General features: G+C 37.5%; 1 protein-coding gene across 4 annotated transcripts in view; it reads left to right on the top strand.

Annotated features, from left to right (window-relative positions):
* Positions 1 to 23,270, top strand: part of Drosha (drosha ribonuclease III) — a 118,132-nt gene that overhangs the window by 89,706 nt on the left and 5,156 nt on the right. For all 4 annotated transcript variants that reach the window (XM_046422296.2, XM_046422297.2, XM_046422299.2 and 1 more), the window contains 7 exons: positions 978 to 1,048; positions 6,664 to 6,708; positions 8,163 to 8,320; positions 9,340 to 9,445; positions 19,369 to 19,510; positions 20,965 to 21,047; positions 21,139 to 21,242. In XM_046422296.2, the coding sequence (XP_046278252.1) occupies positions 978 to 1,048; positions 6,664 to 6,708; positions 8,163 to 8,320; positions 9,340 to 9,445; positions 19,369 to 19,510; positions 20,965 to 21,047; positions 21,139 to 21,242 (709 nt within the window). The remainder of the gene's footprint in view (positions 1 to 977; positions 1,049 to 6,663; positions 6,709 to 8,162; positions 8,321 to 9,339; positions 9,446 to 19,368; positions 19,511 to 20,964; positions 21,048 to 21,138; positions 21,243 to 23,270) is intronic.

Genomic DNA, 23,270 nt, shown 5'->3' on the forward strand with positions numbered 1-23,270 from the left:
TTAATTAAGCTCTTCCTCAAATCACAAAATATGAGTCTAAATTCTGTAAATCTGTTCTAATGCCTTGCTCCTGAGACAACCTATGAAGGTGAAGATAAGAATGTGGAAATGGGACAGGGGGTCAGCTCATTGGTATAGCTCTTGTCTAGCATGTGCAAGGCCCTGAGTTTGATCCTTAGTACCACAAGTAAATAACTACTACTCCTATTGCAATCATTATTCCTACAACTATTAATAAATAATAAATGTATTTAGTTATCAAGAATCCTGGTAACTAAGTATTATAACACCCTACATGGAAAAGTAGTCTTTCTAAAGATAGATGTAAAAATTTGACTTGAAGAAAACATGACTAGGATGGGGGTGTAGCTTAGTGGTAGAGCACTTATCTAGCATACACAAGGCCCTGGGTTCAAAAAAAGAAAACATGATCATCCTTCTCTAAAGTTAGTTAATATCAAGTAAAAAATGTTATCACAGTGCTTCCTGTTATAATTAGTGCTAAGTGTATACATATACATTTCAAATTAAAAGTTATCCTGATTTTTATTTGCAGAAGCCTTCATTGGTCCAGACTCTGGTTTTGTTTATCTGGCTTTTTCTTAGATGCCAGTGTATATTTGGTAAATACAGAAAGTGAAATGACATACTCTTTAGTAGAGTCGAGTCAAATGTTTGTGTCTCAAGCTCTTAGTACAGCTTTGACTCATGCCCTTCATTATAGTTCATATTTGACCTCTGCTACTTACAATGTTAGATTTTAATTTTAGTGAATTAAATTTTGTATTTCAGCCCAGTATGTAACAACGTAAAGCATAGCTAAAAGAGGGAAAATGTTACCTTTAAACAAACGTTTTTGAACACTTCAATTTTTTTCTGAGTGGTTTTGGCTTGCCTTTTTGCTGTTTGTAGAGATATATAATTTTCTCTGCATATTAATGCGGTCTTCCTTCTGACATTCTCTTCCTTTTATCCAGGAGCTGTTTACCTGGAGGGAAGCCTGGAGGAAGCCAAACAGTTATTTGGACGCTTACTCTTTAATGATCCGGTATTTATCTTGAATTGTTTTTGTTTTTTTCTTTTATATATCATTACAGAAGAATTTATTGCAACTGGTTTTTGAATTTTGAAGAGACTAACAGAAACAAAATACCCAGATCTACCATAGGTAATAGATATAAAGTATATCAGAAAGCTTATTCAGCTATAGTGGATGGGGAAGTTCCCAAGGCAGTCACTCCAGGGGTTTTCTTTGACCTGAGCCATCTTTTCTTACGGTCACTTATAAATTGAATATGAATACAAATGTAATAGCACTTAGCTTCATTTCGTAGTTTCTTTAAGTTAATTATGATTTTGTGTTGTATAATCACTGGGTACCTACCACATGGAGACTTAGTTATAGCCTTTTGGCTTTTGTGTTTCTGATTTGTTTTTATGTAAATTATGTAAACTAGACAAATGTATTTTAGAAAGTCAGTTCATAGAGAGTTTCTGAGAGGCCTATGAATAAAGAGTATGGATGTTACTTTTTTTCCCCAAGCAAATTATAGTTTAAAGAAAAAAGATAGATTCTAAAATAGTTTCTGTTGTTACTAAAGTATTATGCCATTAATATTGCCAGAGATACCTTTTTAATCTTGCATGTAATAGAGCATACTGGATGCTTTTTGTACCCAAACAAGTCAATTTAACATTTAAAGGGAGAGGCAACTTTGTATTCCAAATTGAAATGTCATCATAATTGAATGAAATAGCCCTGGTGGAGTAATAAAGAACACAGGAAGCCAGTGTTTTAAGCCTTTGTGAAACCTTCAACTTAAGTGGCTGTCAAATGTTATTACTGCATTACTTTGGGTAGTTGAAAAAAAAATCAATAGTTTTTAAAAAATTGTGACCTGGGTGTTGTTCATGTCTGAGAATTTGATATTTTTATTTGTTTTTCTAAAAATGTGATGCTTTTTATACGTGTAAATTTCTTTCTGATGGGAGAATTATCTACAGGTGTTCTCTGTCCCCCTTTTTGTCCTACACAAATAAACAAACCTGTGTCTTGATTTGTTTCTATAGCAGATAGCATGTATTTTAAGATTTTCTTAAATCTTAAGATATCATTGTTCTAGCTGTTATCTTTTGTTGGCAAGGTCAGCAACCTTTTTGCTGTTTCCTCCCTCCAGTCTTAGTCTATCCTCCCTACCCCACTCCCACCCCCACCCCACCCCACCCCTTCCTTGTCCTCTTCTCCCATCTTACTTGCACCCATGTGCTCCTATTTTCTTGAATTACACACATTGTATCCTTGAGTTATTTTTTAAAATATATTTATTTATTTATTTTTAGTTGTAGATGGACACAATACCTTTATTTTACTTGTATGTGGTGCTGAGAATGGAACCCAGTGCCTCATGCAAACTAGACAAGCCTCTACCTCTGAGCCACAACCCCAGCCCACACATTGAGTTCTTAATTGCATCCGTGTGTATTTAGATTCTTTTGTCTCTAAACTGCTTCTCTCCCACTTGTCTACTTTGGAGGCTTATCTTAAGTTTCTAGTACCTAGTGCAGTGCTGGCATGTGCAGTGTTTAATAAATATTTGTTAAAAGAGTGAAATGAAGAAATTCCTAAATGAAAAAGCAGAGTCTGAACTTTATCTTACAAATGGGACTGCTGAGATTTAGAATTCATTTTAGTGTGTCTTTTATGAAAGTGAACAGGGTTCACTCAGTAATGTAGGCTTTCCATGGCACTGTTTTTAGGTACACCAATTTGGACATTGTGACTCTGACAAGTCCACACTGGTGTGCCTCTGTTACCTGGAGTATGTTAGTGAATGTGCTTTTTGTAATGGCTTCATGAAAATCATGAGCCAGAGGCAACTGAGGACAGACCTGTAGGCTGACAGAGTTGAACTGGTTGACCCTGTGTGGCAGGGGGTGAGACCTGGGTGGTGCCCAGTGATTCTGAGGGTTCTCTGTTGGTTGTCTTATCTGAAGCCTAATGAAGACAAAGAACATGATTAATTTGGGGTTAGGTGCTGTCATGAGGCAAGGGAGGTTCAATCTTGAGTGTCTGTAGTAATTGTTATTTAGGGTGAGATACAGCAAAGCAGGGGAGCTGGCTGCATTAGCAGGGAGGCCGGGGACACTTTCTACAGGGGCCCGATGGCATCTTACAGCAGCCACAAGGCATTGAGGGACTGTTAATTTTGCTACTGGCTTTGTCAGTGTCTGTATTCTCAGTCCTGTTAACAGTGGGGCTGTCTTTTCTTTTTCTCCTCAACTGATTTTTATTCTTTCAGCTCTAGACAGTTTTCTTCTGGTTTCATCTTTTAATCTTTGTGTGACCCTTCAGGGTTTATCTGATACGTTCAGATCCATTGTCTCATTTTGATTACCCCATTTGCCTCATAGAAAGATAGAGAAGTATCCATGGTTTTTCCTATCCCCACCTCCCTTGCCTCTTTATCCTTTCTGTCCCCCAATATCTCTGACCCATGCCTTTGTCTGGTGAAATGAGCATCTTATCAAATTGCTTTTGGTAGCATAACATGGGTATTCTGCAGATAGCTCATTTCAAAAATGTTTAATATTTAACTCATCACAAATCATGTTTCTATTTAATTTTTATCTTTTAAAAACCAGAACCCTTAGGATCTTTTCTATCCTGAAGTTGTTGTTTGTTTGTTATTTCCCTCCCCATGTTCTTTCGTTTTAAAAATCCTGTAACTCCTGACCCTTGTGATTGGAATTAATTCTCTCTTGGTCATCCTACTACTTCCATCTTTGTGCTCCTGTCTCACCTGACTTTTTAGCTGGATGCCACTCCCACCATTTCATCCCATCTATCATGCAAGTACAGTCTTCTTCTTAGTGCATGATTTGGCCATGACTTTCTTGCTTAAGATATTTGATTACTGTCTTCTATACTACACACTATAGCATTTAGCAGTTTTCATGATCTGACTCCCATCTGTGGTCTCAGGTTCCTTCCTTTCTTCTTCCTCTTTATGGCATTCACTAGAATCTCCTTCTTGTGTGGATATACTTCAAGATGTGTTATTTGTGTGCTTATGGTGCCCTGCTTTTGGTTCTCTCCTTTTGTTGATTTGCAGAATTCTTCATATTCTTCAGGACTTCTTTGAAGATTTAGCCAGTACCCCCTGGCAAAGTATTCCTAGCTCTTGTGTGTGGTTTCCCCTTGGAGACCCACTTGCATCCATCATGGCGTAATAGCTCAGCACTTCACAACTAGATCATTTCAACTTCATCCATTTCTTGTAATCCGAGAAAGTGGCAGCTGTGGCATAGTTTTGAATAATTTTTTTTCTATTTATGGGACCTGTTATAGCTTACTATCCATACTTATTTGCCTTCATTCTTCCCCACCAGGCCTCTTTGTGGACAGGAATAGTATCCTATTCATCTTAGGAACATAATGCATAGTAGGTGTTCAATAAAAATATGTTGCATTGATGAATGATCCATCAGTCGTGAATAATTTTCAGAAAAGCAAACAGAAGTTAGAGATCTGCCTGAGGTCCTTAAGCTAATATATGGCAGCACTGAGATTCTAGATCTGTTCCAGTGTATATGCTCTGACAAGGTACAACAGAACCTCATCTCAGCGTGTGGGATAGATGAAAGGAAATGGACATAGTTGAAATAGTCTGCCTGTGAAGTTTTAGGCTATTACTTCAAGATAGATGGCAGCTGACTTAAAAGGAGAAATCACAGTATTTTTGAAAACGTGAAGGAGCAAGTAGAAAGATGAATCCAAATGTCCCTTAGCATCTTGAGCTTTAGAGATTGTGGTTTGGTAGGAAGACAGCTGTTTATCACTATTGTTGATATATTGTTATTAATAGTATTTTCTGTGGGCAGGCACCGGCTTTAGTGCTTTGAGCATGTTGTTCATTGAGGCATCAGAGAACACTTTGAAGAAGGTACTATAAATAACTGGCTTATACCTGAGGAAATGGAAGCTTAGAGAGGCTGAGTAGTTTGCCAACATGGAATCAGAGTTAAACATAGGCAGGCTGACTTAAGCCTACAGCTCTCCCTAACACCATACTTTCTAGCTTAAGATGAAAGGTGAAAAATTATCATCTGGTCGTGTTGCATATGAGGTAAGAAATACAAGACATTTAGCCTTCTGGACTCAGGTGAAGAGTTCAGTGCTGTAGCAAAAATGAACCAGGAATCCAAACTGAGGCAGTAGTTACAACAATAAGAATGGTGAAACACTCCAGAAGAGTTGATGGCTAGATAGGGAAGGGCTCAAGTTTGGTAAATGTCCACTGAGGGGTAGAGGGGAAAGAAAGCATTGGAAGCACATAGGAAGTTGTGAGAAGGAAGTGACTTTCCTTATGATTTACAGTGTGGGAATTCAAGGGCAAGGTTACTGATTTGATTAAGGGGGGATCTTCTCAAGTGCCTTAACAATTTGATTTGTAAGCCATTTTATTAATATGGGCAAATAATCCCTAATTGTATTTTGTTAAGATGCAAGTTGTGTCCAAATACTGATTTTTTTTTAAAGAGAGAGAGGAGAGAGAGAGAATTTTTTTTAATATTTATTTTTTCAGTTTTCAGTGGACACAACATCTTTTTTATTTATTTATTTTAATGTGGTGCTGAGGATCGAACCCAGCGCCCTGCGCATGCCAGGCGAGTGCGTTACCGCTTGAGCCACTTCCCCAGCCCAAAATACTGATTTTTAAAATTTCTGCCTCATTTTAAAATTCTAAATCACCCCCCTTCATTTAAAAAATGCTTTTCTCTCTTTTAAAAAAAGTTTTTTGGGGCTTGGGTTGTGGCTCAGCGGTAGAGCATTTGCCTCACACACGCAAGACCCTGGGTTCAATCCTCAGCACCATATAAAAATAAATAAGTGAAATAAAGGTATTGTGCCCAACTACAATTAAAAAATAAATATTTTTTTTTTAAAAGTTTTTTTGGTCATTTCTTTCAGAAGCCTAATGTTAAGGTCAGAAAGTAGATTCAGAGGTTCCCTAGAGTCAGAACATGAAGGAAAACCACTAATCCTGAGGAAATCTTAATTATACTATCTATGGATTTAACTCAACAAATGAAGTAATATACTAAGGTTTTCCATAAAATTCATTACCAGATTTCAGATGAACATTGTGTGACCCACAGTAAGAATGTGATATCATAAATGCCAGAGCTTATGAGCTAGATCTGTGGTGTTTCCCACTCTATTTTAAAACAGCTCAAGTGATAATGAATTGGTGCCTAAAATAAAAGACTTTTGAGATGAATTTTACCTATAAAAGGCATGGCTGATGCACATTCCTGGGGAATCACCAGGAATGAGAGATAGGAGAGATATGATTAAAACAGCAGCTTAATCCAGTGTATAGGTTAAGCAAATGTGTAACTTAGTTTTCAAAGGTGTTTTTGACTTCTGGGGCTGGGGGTGGCTCTTTTCCTCCCCAGCATAATAGGCTAATTAGAGTCACTACAGGCAGTTAGAGTAGTGAATACACTTTTAAAAATTAGTTTGCTAGCACTATTGAATTTGCAATAAGTGGAGTCAGCATCTGAAATAGTTCAGTATTTCAAATAATGACATTTTATTTAGTACTCTAGAGTGTGTTAAATGACCCCCTTGAGCATTAAAGACATCACTCCATTTTCCAGGACCTGCGTGAAGTTTGGCTCAATTATCCTCTCCACCCACTCCAAGTAAGTATGACCTTCCTGTCTGCAGTGAGCTTTATAGCTGCAGCCATTCGTTTTACTTTCCTTTGCCTTTTTCCCCTCATGCTTTTATCCTTTAATTCCCTTCAGTGACATTATTCTAAGCTGGGGTTTGGAATAGGAAAACTTGGGAACAAATTGTAAGGTGCACCCACGTGTGGCAGCCATATGGTCTGGGCAGCACAAGGCAGGAAGAGCTTCTGTGTAGTAATAGAACCCCCACCCACAGCAATAGGTTTGATTCAAAGCCAAATGTGTTGACACCTATATGTCTACATGCCTGCTATTGTAGGGGAAGTACTGTGGAAGCAAGTCTGGGCATATTCAAAAAGTAGAACAAATACTAAATTAACATTGCTAAATTATAACCTAATTTGGATCTTAGAAATTGAGAGGTTTGAATCATATTGCATAAAATTTACTGCAAATTTAAACTTTAGTACCATATGATGGCTTCTTACTCAAGATGGAATTTCAACAATTTACACATGGTGACACCCTTTCCTCGGTTGGTTTAAAAATTCTTACTATTCTTTGCTTTTATTTCTTTTATACTTTGGGATATATGCATTTGTGTACTCATCTATACACATTTTCATATGAATGTGTGTATAAAATAAATAAGACTAATCAGTACTAGTTGAGCTCTTATGAGAGACACTTTGTAGTAGTAAATGACATTAATTTAGAGTTTTAAAAAAATATTTTATTAATCATATGAGGTTGCCCAAAGTTGTTGAAAATGTTCATTTTAATTATACTTTTCATATTTGCTCTCTGCCAGTTGTTAAAGGCTCATTGTTATGTGGTATACCACCTGTCGAGTGGTATAAAAATCTCCAGTGTAAGCTGAATTCAGTTTTAATGATGCTCATTTGCCCAAATAGTTGGGTCCCTAGAAGACATAGCAGTCAAGAAACTCTTAAAGCACTGGCCTCAAAGCAGTCCCCAGAACAGCAGCATCTGCATCACCAGGATATTGTCAGGAAGGCAGATTCTCAGTCCTCACTTCAGATACAAAATCTTTCACTCCAGGGTGGGGCCCAGCCATCTGCCTTTAACAAGCTCTGCCAGTGTTTTCAAGAGTGCTAAAGTGGGAGAACCGCTGCTTTACTAGATATATATATTCTCTACCAGCTGTTCTTCAGCTTACAGCTTCCTTGGAGAGTTAGTCTAATACTTGGGATTTTGAACTATCTGTGTACAGTACTTGGCCTTGAAATTTGATAGAAGATTGGAAAATATTATTTGAGACTTCTTTAAATATTAGGTTTGTTTGCCATTTTAAAAGTTGAGAAAAAAGCTTCCATGTTTTATTGGCATTTCAGAAATTTCTACCCACAGGAGAAGGAATTTTATAAAACACTGTCCTAGAATTGATAATTGCTCTTCTAACTAAAATCTGCTCAAGATTCTTACTTATTTCTGTTTTTCTGTAGCTACAAGAGCCAAATACTGATCGACAACTTATTGAAACTTCTCCAGTTCTCCAGAAACTTACTGAGTTTGAAGAAGCAATTGGAGTAATTTTTACTCATGTTCGACTTCTGGCAAGGGCATTCACATTGAGAACTGTGGGATTTAACCATCTGACCCTGTGAGTTAAAAGTCCTCATGTAGTCCCAACGTGACCATTTACCTGAGACAGTTCCAAACCTTTCTGTATGCCCTTCACAGGAGTTGAAGTTTCAGACACATTTCCAGGATAGTCATTGTGAGACATGAGCCAGCAGACAGCGGTGTGGACTAGAGCAAATGCTCTAATTCAGTATTTTTGGTCTCATTATCATGCATCTTGTTCCTTCATGAAATTTAAGGAGGACATGAAGGAAATAAAAACTTTTTTCATGCAGGGACAGATGTTAAATATTTTAGGCTTTGTAGACCATGTGGTCTGTGATTTGACTCTTTCATGACAGCCTGAAAGAGGCCATAGATTATAAAAGAATGAGTAGGGCTGTATTCCATTGAACTTTACTCATAGAAACAGGCTGAGGAGCTGATTTTGGGCCTCCCATCCCTGCTCTAGATGAATGATTTTGATGATGAGCTAGTAAAATGATTAAGAAAACAAGCAAAATTTCATTTTTTGCTTTTTTAATACAATTTTTTTTTTACTCATGTCCCCCAAATCAAGTATTCTCAACTCAGTAAACTTTAAAGAGTCTTACTATAATTTTTTTTGTTTTTAACATTCTTAAACTGTATCCCAGATTTGAATAAGGATATATATATATGAATGATATAATATAATAAATTTGGTGGAAAAAAAGTCTTGTGCCTTTTAACTTTTTTTTGTTACAGGGGTATATTCTGTATTTTACTTTATTTTTCAGTTGATACGCCTCAGCTTCTAACCAGTTACTATTTCCAGTCTTTTTTTTTTAATTGGTTGTTTAATCAATACTCACTTTATTCTTCTTTCAAACTCAACCTGTGTTAACACAAGGCTCTTCTCGGTTGAGGGGCATCATGGAATTGTATTTCATTTTGTGCTTTAAAATAAGATGAATACATTGTCTCTTTAAGTCATGCCTTTTCAAAAGTTCTGGTTTTTTTCCTGAAATTCACAAGAGTTATTCATTTCTTTATATTGTTGTTGTTGTTGTTTTTTAGAGGCCACAATCAGAGGATGGAATTTCTAGGTGATTCAATAATGCAACTGGTAGCCACAGAGTACTTATTCATTCATTTCCCAGATCACCATGAAGGACACTTAACTGTGAGTTTGTGTTCAATCACTTGCTCCAATAAGATTGCTATATAATAGAGGGTGAAGATTAGAAGGGCCAAATATATATTTATGTAAATGATGACTAAGTTCTTTGGGGCTTTAGCATGTCATGTGGCTTTGTTCATTTCATTGTGTAAATGGTGTATAATGAAAATATGCCATGAGGATTCCTTCATTTAATGATCCCCTCCTCTGTGCAAGGCATGAAGCTAGGCCTTGTGGAGGAGACAGAGTAGTTGACACCAAGTCTTTTCATAATGAATTTCAAAAACTGTTACAAGAGACTAAATTATAAGTAAATAACTACAAATAAAAACTCTCTCTCTGTATGTGTATATATGTGACTATAAACATAAATTCCCACCATAAAATGTAAAAGTAACTCTAACCATTATAAGGTAGAATATGTTAAACAGTATAAAGAGGCACAGGTAAATTGTTGGATTTGTGCAGTTTAGGAAAGGATTTCTTCTAGCTGTGGAATGGAAAAAAGGCTTCATGGATATGATGATGTTTACATCTTTAAATATGAGTAGGATTTAGCCATTGGGAGTTAGCATTCCATGCCTTGGCACTGCACATGCTGCGACTAGACAAGCAAGGGCATGTCATGAAAAATCAGAAGTTTGGGCTGAAGTGTAGCTCTATGACAGAGCACTTGCCTAGCATGCTTGGGGCCCTGATTTCAATCCTCAGTACTGCAAAAGAAAAAGAAAAACAAACAAAACCCCCCGGAAATCAGAAGGTCAAGAAATAACTCAGTTTGGTTAGAGCACAGTGGAGTGTCAGGGAGTTACAGAGACCAGGTTTGATTTGTGAATAAAGTGTAATGGTCACCATTCCTCTCACTTTTGATTCATTTTATAAAACTTGATTCAGCTTTTTTATTTGTTTCGTACTCCTTTTACTGTGTGGCACCAATCAATAATGTACTCAGAGTCGTGAACAAAACTTACCTAGAGCCAGTCATGATCTCTTCCAGGCACAAGATGTAGCCCTTTAGAAGTCCCTTGAGAATTAGCCTGAGAAAGCAAACATTTACTGGGCAAAGAAACTTAGTGATAGTTTGTAAGGTACTTGTTAGTGCTGTCTTCTGTATTATTTTGAAGCAGATAACAAATCTTTCCTACTTTGCATCATTATAGTTTTTATAAGTATTTTACTTTGCAACTGTGAACTCTAGATGTTTATGTGGGACATAAATATTGCAATTAGGAAGAATGTAGTGATTTGGTTAAGTTTAGATGTAATTTTACAGTGGCATTAGGCTTTTTCTAAGCCTACCTTTCATTTATTGAGCTCCTACTATGTACCATATACCATGCTGGGTAACCAACAGTATTCTTATTTTACGTGTAATTTTAAAGTAGCCATATATTACCTCTTAAAGTTAACTGCCTTTAGATGAATAAGAAAGTGTTTCCTTCTTGAGTTAAAATTAAATTCTGAAGAAAACAAACATGAGGAATGAGCTTGTTTGTTGTATATAACTTAGAAAAGCAATAAATTGCATGTGTAGTATTCTGTATCAGGGAATAGACTTCATAGGTGTCAAGAGTATCTGGTTATCTGAGAAACAGCTGAACCAAACCATATAGCTTGAAGTGGTAATTCACATTATGGCTATATGGAATGTTCTGTTAAAAATGTGTGGTTTAAGTACACACATCCCCTCTCCCCCAAGTATTACTTGTGAAGTTTTAAAGGATATTAACTATCATCAGCATTGGCGTGGTTGCTCCCTCTCTTCTTGAAATAGTATCTCCATTGGCTTCTGTTATTTCTTGCCTCTTTAGCTACTCTGTCTTAGCCTGCTTTGCAGGTTTATCATATTCTTTACAGCTAAGAAATATTTCAGTATCTTAGAAATCACTCCTATACCATATCCTCTTCCTAGTATCTCTCCAGAGCAGCTTTTCTCACAAGCATTTTCACCGCATTGGCAGAGGAATTTCAGCTGCTGTCTTTAGTGTTACCTCTGTTCTGAGCTCCAGTCCCAGTTGCCTCCTCAGCATCCCGGTTCATGTACAACACTGAATTTCTGATCTTCTCTCACCTGCATCCTTGTCCAGCGTTCCTTGAGTAATGGAATAGGTGCATTCATCCATCCAGTGTTGCATGACAAAAACCTAGGAGTGTCGTTGACTCTTCCCTCTCCACTTTCCCTGTCTAGTCCATTTACAAATCTTTACTGTTACTCTTCCAGTATTTCTTGAATGTACCCACTCTTACCACCTTGTCTCCGTCACTCACATCCTCTCCATCAGCCTCACTCACCTGGATCACTGCTGTAATTTCTGCCTAGCTATCAACATGTTACAGGAATGTGATTGACAAAGAGACCCAGTTGGAAGTAGTAACATTTATTCTCTTGGAAAGGATAGGAAATTTAAGATCCTGTCTACAGAAAGCACAAGGCAATGCAACATTGTCCCTGAAGAGAAATGGGTTCCCTGAGTCCCCAGATTTTCCACTGGATGCAAGCTACTACTTGAAAAGCTTATCTCTGGTGTTCTCATGAGCATTCTTGTTCTGTGCCTGAAAGATGGACAGTCTCAAGCAGAAATCCTTCAGAAACCCAGGTCTCAGACCTGTGCAAAGTAATTTTTCTAGCTCCCTACACTAGTCTTCTTATGTCAACTTGTGCCCCCAGTAGTCCATTTTGTATGCTGCAGCTAGAGGAGTTTTGTTTTTTTGTTTTTTCACAGCAGATCTCCCATGACCACAGTAGCCATTCATCCTTGGTCCACTTTAGTTGTTTCTCTTCATCTCCCCAACTTTTTAACGTTGGAGTTGCCCCCATTCTCGGTTTTCAGACCTCTTCTCTTCTGACTTCTTCTCCATAAAGGAATCTTACTCTCTCTGTCTCATAGTTTTGACTCCATCTGTGTGCTACTTTCTGATTTATGTGTTAAGTCTTTACTTCTCCCTCAAACTCTACACTCATATCTATTGAATATAGGTATATTTGAATATCTTAATATATACTCAAATTCCTAGTTGTGTTTCTAATAGTTATCTCAAACCTAATCTGTTCAAAATAAAACAATTTATACCCCAAAATGAGAATCATTCCATTATTACAATTGCTCAAGCTAGAAACCTTGGAGTCATCCTTAACTCTTTTCTTTCTCTCATATTGTGCCTCCCAGCTATTAGCATATCCCAGTGATCTTCCCCTTCTGAGTACATCTTGAATCTGACCACCTCTCAGCAGTTCCACTGTTATCACCTTGATTTGAGCCATTGTTTTCTAATTTATAATCATACTCTCCCATCTGGTCCTTACCTCCTCCCCAGTCTGTTTTCATGGAAACTTGCATTTCCCATGAAAGCAGGTGCTGTTGAGATGAATCAATGCATCTTCCACCTGAAACCCATAATCACAGTTTGTGTTTGCAGAGAAAGACCAAATAAATGATCGATGAGAGAAATATGAATTTATCAGAGTTTATAATCAATCAAACTGTGTGGAAGGGCTGCTAAAAACTGGAGCTACTATGGACTAATGACATCAATCTGAAGAGTTCTGGAAGGTTAATATTAAACCGATGATCCTGTAAAGTTCTATTTTTAGGAAGAAAAAGGGATGCAGAATCACCTATTCCATTTATTCCTATATAATGTGTCTGGGCCCTTCATAATCCTAGAGATAGGGAAAGAGTTTCCTTGAACTGTTTTCTTTTTAAAGATATTTTTATTCTGTTAAATTTCTTTTCCATGATAAAAAACAATAATAAATTTCTAGGGGGGGAAAAAAAAACCTTTAAAGGGATAATTTTTAAAGGGAAGTCAGATGACATCACTCCTCTGAGTAAAATTTCCCAAGCTGTCCTGTCTCAAGGGTAAAAAAAAAAATGCTATTATAGGTACATTGAATAACATGGCTCCCTGCTGCTTTCTGACTGTCTCCTAGACTCTTCATATTGCCCCAGGGGGGTCTTGCAGAACACTAAGGAAGCCCTTGCTTTGGGGCCTTTACTCTGCTGGTTCGTGGGGTAACAGTATCCTTTTCCAGAGAATTTATGTATCCAGACCCCTCTTCTCCTTCAGGAGTCTGTCCAAAGTCATTGCCTCAATGAGGCCTTCTTTAACCCAAGCAACCTCTTTTTGTCTCTAGCACCCTTCCTCAGCCTGGAATCTCATCTCCATTTTATCCTTAGTACCAAGTGTATGGTTTACAGTTAATTGTCTGTCTTTGCCCACCAAAGTGTAAACTCCAAAAAGGCCTGGGTATTTGTCCATTTTCTTCATCCTGATTTTCTGGGGAATTCCTGGTATACCAGTGCTTAGGAGGTTGACTTTGAACAAATGATCTTTATATCCCAGCTTAATGTTCTTTGGTTGCTTTGCAGAAAGTGACTGTAGATTGAGCAAGGCATCTGGCCTTGCCCACCTGCCCAACCTCATGTCACATGTTCTTTGTCTCAGTTTGTATGGTTCTCCTACCCAGAAGCTACTTTGCTTCTCACCCTTGCTGGTATCTCTACTCTTCCTTTACACATCAGCTCTGGTATGGCTTCTGGACACAGGGAAAACTCCTCCTCCCCAATGACCTTACACCATTCTGTGTCAGATATCTGTGTTCTTTTCCTTTCTGGCACTTAAACATTCTGCCGATGGCGCCAGACCAGAAGTTCTTTGAGAGCATGTTTTCTTTCATCTCTGTTCTGTAGTGCTGTCAGATGGTAGGCTTTCTATACATACTTGGTGAAGAACTAAGAGTTTTGTAGGCACCTAAGTCATATTGAGAGGGAAGAGGAAGTGGCTCTGGAGGGAAGTGTCATATTGCTTTATGTATAAGGGAAGAAATTGAATATGTGGGATTATCTAAGCATTAAAACTCATTTAAAATGTGCGTTGGATTACATTTCATAGTTGCATAGTGTTGGGAGGAGTGTGGCAAATTATTCATTACTTTGATTGAAGGACACACAACTGCAGGAATTCGTTTTGGAAGGCATCAGTAGCATTGAGCCATTCCCTTACACACTTGTTTTGCAAGGAATAAGGACAGTTGCGCAGATGTAATCATGTTTTTCACATTTTGAATGCTGATGGGGAAAAACACATTGTTCTGGAAATTGGGTATTTTCCCTTGAAAATACTCCAGAAGGAATGTTAGGCTTACACAATTGTTCTAGCATAAGAAGCTTGAATGGAAGCATGGAGGGAAGAAGTTCTGTTTCAAACCTGAAGTTCTTGTTTTTGGGGGTAAGCCTTCCCAGTAGAGTCAGTGTAAATAATGAGAATGTCTCAAAAAAGTATTACTGAGGCCAGAATGCCTGTCCTGTTATGTGTGGAAATTTTCAGCCATAGGAGTATTATCTGTATCTCTCTTCTCTGCTGCCAAGCTAAAGAAATGTTGCTCATCTGCATGCCTGCTGTGTGCAAGAACTGTTCACTATGGTGGCATGCACTGGCAAGATGAATATGTGGGATTTTTTTGTTTAATTTTAGAGGAATGATTTGGGATAATGAGAAAGAGAGCAAGGGTTACAAATAAAACGTTTAAGAACCAGTGATTTAATCCTGACTTGCTCTCTCTAGACTGCTCTGTGTGTAAATCATCTAGACAAACAGGGATCTTATCTCAAAGATCTCTTCAAGAAGATAGATTCCCTGCCTCCTGCTTGGGTATTTCTCCATCACTGAGATAATTTGGCCTTTGTATCTGACCTGCATTCTGCCTGCTAGCATTTGACTATCTTTTCTTTAATTATCATGGGAAATGTAGACCATCTGGCTACCACTCTTGGTATAATAGACCTATGTGGCATATCACTGTCACTTTTAATAGTATATTCTGCTTTCACCCCATGTTCTTCTATTAAAGCCCTCAAAATAATAAATCACAGTCTACTTATTTTACACTAGGTGGCCCTCTCTGGTAGCTCATGTCCTATGGCTTAGAATCTTTAGAATCAAGAGTGAATAGGGAAGTTAAAGGAAGAATGTGTGTGTGTGTGTGTGTGTGTATTTGACTTAATAAATATATATTTGTTCTCATGGAAACTTAAGTTTGAGTTAAGTAATTATAAAAGGCGGCTATGCTGAGAGAATAGGAAACATCTAGGATTCTCAGAACCTGAATTTGAGATTTGAGTTGTTTACACTGGTCCCTGACATTACACCAAAAATCAGCAGACCTTTTCTCAGGTTTACAGAGAGCTTAACTATAGTTTTCTGCATTGTTTCTAGCAATTTCAAATTAAACTGTTCAGAGTTTGTTTGTTTAATTTAGGGATAGATAAACACTTGATAAAATCGAGAGTATTGAAGACAATGAGGGAATGCCTATCTAAAACATTTAGCACTGAAAACAAATTCACAGGAATTCCTTGAACTGTCTAGAACCCTTTTCCCATTTCTGAAGAGCAAGCAAATCTTTCCCAATGGTGATGATGCTATTGCGGATAACCATAGCTAACATATCAGGCAGGTGTGTTTATCACAAGCTAGTCACTATGATTAGATTGCATGTTCACTCAGTCTAACCTGTGAGATGGGTACTAATTTCTCCATTTTGTAGATGAGGAAATTGAGGTCCAGAGATATTTAGTAATTTTATGAGTCACTTAGCTATGACATGCTAGAGTCACAGTTTGAACTCTTGTGCTTTTTTTTTTACTATGAATATCTAACACAAGGCATTGTTTACAGTATGATAACTCTTGTGCTAAGTCGCTTAATGTTTATTTTCTAGATTTCTACTAAAACTAAAAAGCAGATATGTTCTCTTTGTAAAATAATAATTTATAGCATCAACATCTGTAGGTTTTCCATTTAATGTCTTATTCATTCATATTGATCCACTACAGTTGTTCTGAAATAAACAGATTGCCTTTCCACTGCCCCCTTTGTGGATTCCTCATCCTCTATAGGAGAGTATAGACTTCACACCACCTGGCAGCTCACCTGTCTCAGCTCTCCCTCATTTGTCTCTGATTTCTCCTCCAGTTCTACCTGGTAGTCATCTAGCTGCATCTTGACCCCTTGCTTTTTCTGTAGCAGTTTCTCTTCTTGGAAAACTCTTCTCCACCCTTCTCTCACTAGCCTCTTGGGCTTTTTCTGATTCTACATTCATCACGGTCTATCTACATGAATTTTCTCAAAAGGCACATGTCCAGCTTACAGCCCCATAAATTCTGATTCCTTGATTCCTGGAAGAAGGTAGGCACTGGATATGACAGCCAGGTGGATGAGCCCTGAAATGCCTCTACTCAGCTTTCTGGAAGGCCAGGAGGAGCACCCGCATTTACCTGTGGTCTCTGTGCTGACACTGAAGCCACCACAGTGCATTGCAACAGCCAGTTTGCATGTGGCTTCCAGAGGAACTGTCTGTTCCTGGGGGCAGTAATAGGATGTTGTTGAGCCTCTCAGGTTCTGTGGCTTTCAGCACAGAGCCTTGTGTATAATCAGCCTCCGCTACTGGAACACTGAATCGCCATAACCTCAGAAGGATTTTTTTCCTTGCTTACCATCCCTGCCTCCATCCCACTCTTTGGCAACTGGCAGATTCATTCTGAAGCAGAGTTCAAAAAAGGAAAGGATGAAATTTTAAGAAGCACTATTTGGACTTTCTTATTTAGGTGAAGAGCAAGGTCTTTCTTATCTCTTTTCAACTTACTTTCCAAATTTAAACTGACTACAAAAATATGGAAGATTAATAGCTTCCTTCTCCCCCACTGACATTTGGTTCAGGCTCTGGGTTTTGGCAGGAACTTACAGATCTCAATTTCTGCTAGCCACCCTGCTACTTTAAGACCTGTCAGGGCCTGTGTTAAGTAAAACTGGAAGCACTTCTGTTTCATCCTCACTGCTTTCCTCCTTCACTGTCAGACAGCGTTACTATACAACAACGAACCAGGAACCCTGGCACTGGAAGGTGGCAGCTGGGGCCCAGTAACCAGTGGTGTTTCGTCCCTTGCATGAGCTCATGTGTACACTGGAGTAGTTGGTTCTGAGGCATGAACACTCCATATAAGCAGCCTATGGAGTCTTCTTCCCTCATCAAAAGCATATGTTCAGAGAGGACCCCCTTTGGTTAGCATAACTGTATTCCCAAAATAGGATTCCTGTTCCCCCATGGCTTCTGCTTTGAGAACCCTCCCCGTCCAATTTGAAATCTAATACAAAAAAGATACATCCCTTCCAGCCCAAGTCTTCTGTAATTATAAGATATTGGACTGTCGTCTCCTTATTGTTGGGGTCTTCTATCAACATTATATGCTTGGCCTTTTTGTAAAAAATCGTGGTACTGGGAATTGAACTCAGGAGCACTACCATGAGCTACATCACCAGCCCAGCCCTTTTAAAATTTTGAGACAAGGTGTCAAGTTGCCCATCCTGGCAGCGAACTTGCTATTCTCCTGCCTCAGTCTTCTGAGTAGCTGGTATTACAGGGGTGTGCCACCATGTTTGGTTGTACTTGTCCTTTTTAATTTTGAATTCTGGCATGGACATTAATTTTAATGAAACACTCTATTGAAGAAAAGATGGAGTTAGGGGGAAATAGGAGGAAGGGAGCAGAGACAGGCAAAGAGTTATAGTCTAAAATTCAACAACAAGCATGGCTTATGAAGATCAAGCTGTATTTCTGCTTCATGAATCATTGTCAGACAAATTAAGAACATATTGTTTTTTATTTATCTATTGTGAAGGATTCAATATCAAGCATTGAGAATAAATCTTGATTTTCATAAGCTCTGTTGACACTTTTGAGCCATAGAGCATAAAACTTGCATCTAATAAACAAAGTGTGACGCGGAACAGTGGAGGGCATGACACCAGCACCACCCAGCTGCTTCCTGCTCCTGCTCTGTGTTCAGGAAGGTTTCTTCAAGAGACCAAGAATTTGTTATATTTATCGTAGGAAGCATTGTAGTTTTAGGTTCATTATTTCCCCAAATCCTGGATATTGGGCATAATTCAGTTTTTGTTTGGGGAGTTGCCATCTTTGTATCTACCCACCTTCTCCTAGGTTCCCTCCCCACCTCTCTCCTAGTGAGTGTTAAACCAGGTTGTTTTGTGGATACCTCTGTAACAGCTTGGTTGCATAATTTTTAGGTGGTATCTAATATTACCTTGGATAGTTTTTAGAGGACTCTTACCTGTCTGAAATTCTTAGTAGAAATTTTTGTTTTGAATTCCTGAAATTGAAATATGAAAATTTTAATTGATTAAAGATAAAGGATCAAAGTATGAAAACTGAGATTCAGATAGCATAAATCTTTAAAATAATAATAAAAGGAAAAATGTACATAAATAATTTAAATCTTTTCAATATTACTTACTAAAACATAATTTCTCTAAATCCTATAATATCAGAATTAAGATCTGTGCCCTGAAATTTGATGTTTGTTTTAGACTTTTAGGAAACCTTCCTTAAGACCAATGTACAGTGACAGAAAGTAGGCTGTTTGCCTGCTGGTTGGGGGAGCATTGATTTCCTAGGGGTACAGGGAATTGGGGCAGTGGAAATGTATAAGATTTTCAAAATTGATCTAATTGTTCCCTCAAAGGGGGTATATTTTAATTGAATGTACATAATATTTAAGAAAAATGATTTTTAAAAATTTTTAATCATTCCTTATTTAATAGCATTAAACTTGATAGAAATTATTGACCTTCTGTCATATTATAGCATATCTCCAACCCTACCCCACTGCTACTAAACAAGTAAAAAAACTAAGTGTTAAGTAAAATCCAGGTAGCAGAACAGAAAGGGTTATGGAGGAGAAGCAGAGAACATATGGAGTATTCCACATCATCCAAGGGAAATGGTTGAGGATGGAGACCCGGTGTTCCTGTCATGAGATGTTCTCAGGGCTGGTTCGGCCCAACATATGAGCAAGCCCTAGACGAAAAGTGAAGTGATTTCTTTATGTGCTCCAATTCCTTCTGACCAGTTGCTGCGAAGTTCTCTGGTGAATAACAGAACTCAAGCCAAGGTGGCAGAGGAGCTGGGCATGCAGGAGTATGCCATAACTAATGACAAAACCAAGAGGCCTGTGGCGCTGAGGACCAAGACCTTGGCGGACCTTTTAGAATGTGAGTCCTACAGGGTAAAGTTTTTCTCTTAACCTGCAGTTCAGAGTTTAAGTCAAGTTGACCAATTTTTATCCTCCTCATTTATACCTTTTGGCTAAAGAAACCTCTTTTCTCTTTTAGTTTTTGTTTGTTTGTTTGTTTATGCTTTTCATCAAAGCTTGTTTGAAAGAAAATGATTTGAAATTAAGATGTGAATAATGCATTTACATTTAATCTCTCTGTTCGATGGTAGTTTCCCCTATAGTCCTCCCTCTCTCAGCCATCATATCCCTTTATGTGACACAATAACAGATGTAAAGATTGGTCATTGTGAATCATAGCTTTTTGCCACACAGCAGCCTTTATAAAGTGGCCCAGAAAAAGGGATAGGTTGTCCACAAAAGACGAAAATTTTCACTGATTATTTTGAATGAGCTCACAGTTCTACTTTGCAGTTTCTGATATGGTGTAGTTGCATTATAAATAATTCCATTGTTGCTAACTAAAGGATTACATAAATAATTTTTTCAGATATTATCTCAAAGGAAGTGGACCATTGCAGGCCTTAGAATTTTGTTGATGTTGTTGTTGTTATAATATTTTTGTCAATTGCAATTATATACAAATATTAAAGTATGTAGAAAACCAGATTATTTAAAAAGTACAAAGGCAATTTAAGGAATTATTTTTCAACTGAATAAAAGTAACTGAAAGATTAAGATTATATAAAAATTTAGTTGAGAAATCAAGAGCATTTTTCTTTTTAGCTCAATGAAAGCTATTTTTTTCTTTTTTGTTTTTTCTGTTGTTTGTTTTAAATCTACTGTTTGTCTACGTGGTTAAAGTTCCTTTTTAATTGCATCATCTTTGTAACCAATGTTTGTTTATCTATCTATATTTAGTAGTTCACCATTTATTAATGCAAAATTGTATATATAGTTATGTTGTCATTAAGCCCAGAACTAAATTTTTCTTAATGTGGGCAGATTAGATCTTTAAAAATTGTCGTCTTCTGTTCATGAAATTTTAACGTGGGACTCTTACATAGATGATCCGAAGATTAATGATGGGAGTAGTAGGCCTCAAGAATGTGTTTATTCTGATATGTTATGTTACACATTCTGAATATGTTGTTCTTCAAGCTGCATTTTGATTTGTTAGATATAATGTGGTTGTGGACTCAGGTACCCTTTTTTCCCTGCTATACAGCAGCATTTTGTGTGTCTTTTATTTAGTCCTTAGCTAACTGCAATTTGGCCTTTGTTACTATGTGATTTTGCATCTTAATAACACATCTGTGATGCTGCTGCTAATATTAGTGATAAAGATTAGAATTTTAAGGAAAGATGAAATGGTTATGCTGAAATAGAAAGGGCCTGGAAGGTGAAAACTTTATTAATATGTTGCTTAAAAGTCTAGGTCTTTTGCTCTTTTTGATAAATTGCAGTGAATATTTGTTTTTATTTTTTTTCCAGCATTTATTGCAGCACTGTACATTGATAAGGATTTGGAATACGTTCATACTTTCATGAATGTCTGTTTCTTTCCACGATTAAAAGTAAGCTCATATGAAGTTTAAATGTGTGGTATACTTTGTTTCTGGTGATTCCAGAACCCTTTACTAAATGCATTTTGGGAACTTACCACAGGAGTTCATTTTGAATCAAGATTGGAATGACCCCAAATCCCAGCTACAGCAGTGCTGCTTGACACTTAGGACAGAAGGGAAAGAGCCAGACATTCCCCTGTACAAGTAAGTACTCGTTGCTTGTAGACCATTGGACCAGTATGCTTAGCTGATCTTCATGTGCTTTGAGGGAAAACTAATGAATGGGCTGATCATGACGAGAGCCCAGGATCAAGGCATACTGACTGTTGGTGAGGCACTGGGCCCAGCAGAGAAACTCCTTGGGCCTCTCCATCTTGGCAGTAAGATGGAACCATGTATTTGCATAGGCAAGGGGTAAAACAGCATTGAAAATACATTTTTTAAACATCCCTAAAATCATTTATGAATGATTTATCTCTCATTTATCTCTGTGCCTTCTCCCAGCTCTGAAATTCTCTGTACTACTGCATGGCAGGAAGACATACTAAAATTACAAGATCAAAATAAGAATTGTTCTTATGTACATTTTTATATTTGTCTTCTTATTTCTTCTAATCTAGAAACACAGCCTAGCACAACTTCTGCATCTAAATTAGAAGATCCTGGGTGCTTATTTGTAGCAGTATTTGGGTACTTTTCTGTTCTTGCCCTTGAATGCCTATTGGCTTCTGTCTCTGTCACCTAACAGATAGGTTGCCTCCCCCAGTGGTCACTGTGAGAAGCAGGGCAGTTGTTCACTGCTGCTGGGTTACTCAGATATTAAAAGCTTCTTTCTTAGAATTTATATCAAAAGCAGCCTTATACTTTTGAGTATCTTTTCACTCTGAGTAATAGCCAAAAGTCATTCAAGAGCAATTAAGGTAAGTAATGGGTCACTTACCACATCCACCAGTTGTGATGATAGTAGGTTTGACTCTGAAGACAAGTAATCGTCTTGTGACACTTACATGTTGATTCAGAAGGTGATATAAAGAGGAATTATAAACTGAAGGGATTATCCAAGTATATAGGTCTCATCCTAAAGTATTGTTGATATGTGATTTTAGGGATGTTTAAAAATATATTTTCAGAGCTGTTTTACCCCTTGCCTATGCAGAAGTGGTTGCAAGCACACATTTGTGTATGTGTGTTCCATATGAAATGAAAGCCCTCCTTTGGACTTTTCAAGCTTCAGAATACTCAAGGAGAAACATAGTGGCAGTTGGGAATTTTAAATCTTTTTTCATATTTTTATTTAATACTCAGAACAGTTCATAGGTTTTTTTGCTAAAAGCAAAACTGAGTCCAGGAGAAGGTTGAGTCACCCCACAGCAAGCTACTCGAATTGTGCCAAGAAGCTGTCACTACAAAACAACATTTCCTTTATTTATTGGGGAAAGAAGCCCAAATGTTTAGAAATGGCACTTTAATATGTGCCTAATAAGCATAATGAATATCTGAGCTGTATTATATGAAAGGCTCAAAGCATTTCCTCGTCAAAGTGATAATTAAGGTTCAATAAACTAAATAGGATGATAAACTTTTCATAGGCCAGGCACAATTGCCGTAGTAAGTACTGCCGTGGAGAAGCCAGCACTGCACGCTCATCCCTTGGAGTTTAGGAATACAAAGGAAATTGCTGTGCTCCCTTCTCATGCCCCCCACCCCCCCAGAGGAGTACATGATGAGTCTGTTCTTTGTTATCAAGATGATGGGGTTGTTTTACATAGTTTTTTCATGATTACTATATTCATTCCATTATCTTTGTTGGTTATTTTTAATTTCCCTTTTCCTTGAAGTTATCAGATTTACTGTATTTGAAATCTGGACTACTTCATTAAAATCCTGTAGCTTTGTTTTTAGGTGATTGTGTTGTGTACTTGGCATTATAATGTACCTTTGAAATGATCTTAGATGTTTCAGGAATTAAATATGTTTTCTGATCTCTTCGATAAAATATCAGACATTAGAAAGAATCCATAAAGGATGTGAAACCTCTCAGACATGACCTGAGGTATATTACCTGAATGTTTGCTGGATTTAGCTGTGATTAGCACTGAAAAACAGTGACCAGACTAAAGCTGTTAACTTTCACAGTAGAACTTTTTAAATTTTATGATACTTTAAATATGCACACTTAGATGTCAGTTGGAAGTATATTGCACTGCACTTGTGAGTGTTTAGATGCTATTC

This window comes from Marmota monax, unplaced genomic scaffold, assembly GCF_021218885.2.
Source record: "Marmota monax isolate L192 unplaced genomic scaffold, Marmota_monax_Labrador192_F-V1.1 WCK01_AAM20220418_F8-fsc00077, whole genome shotgun sequence".
Lineage (NCBI taxonomy): Eukaryota > Metazoa > Chordata > Mammalia > Rodentia > Sciuridae > Marmota > Marmota monax.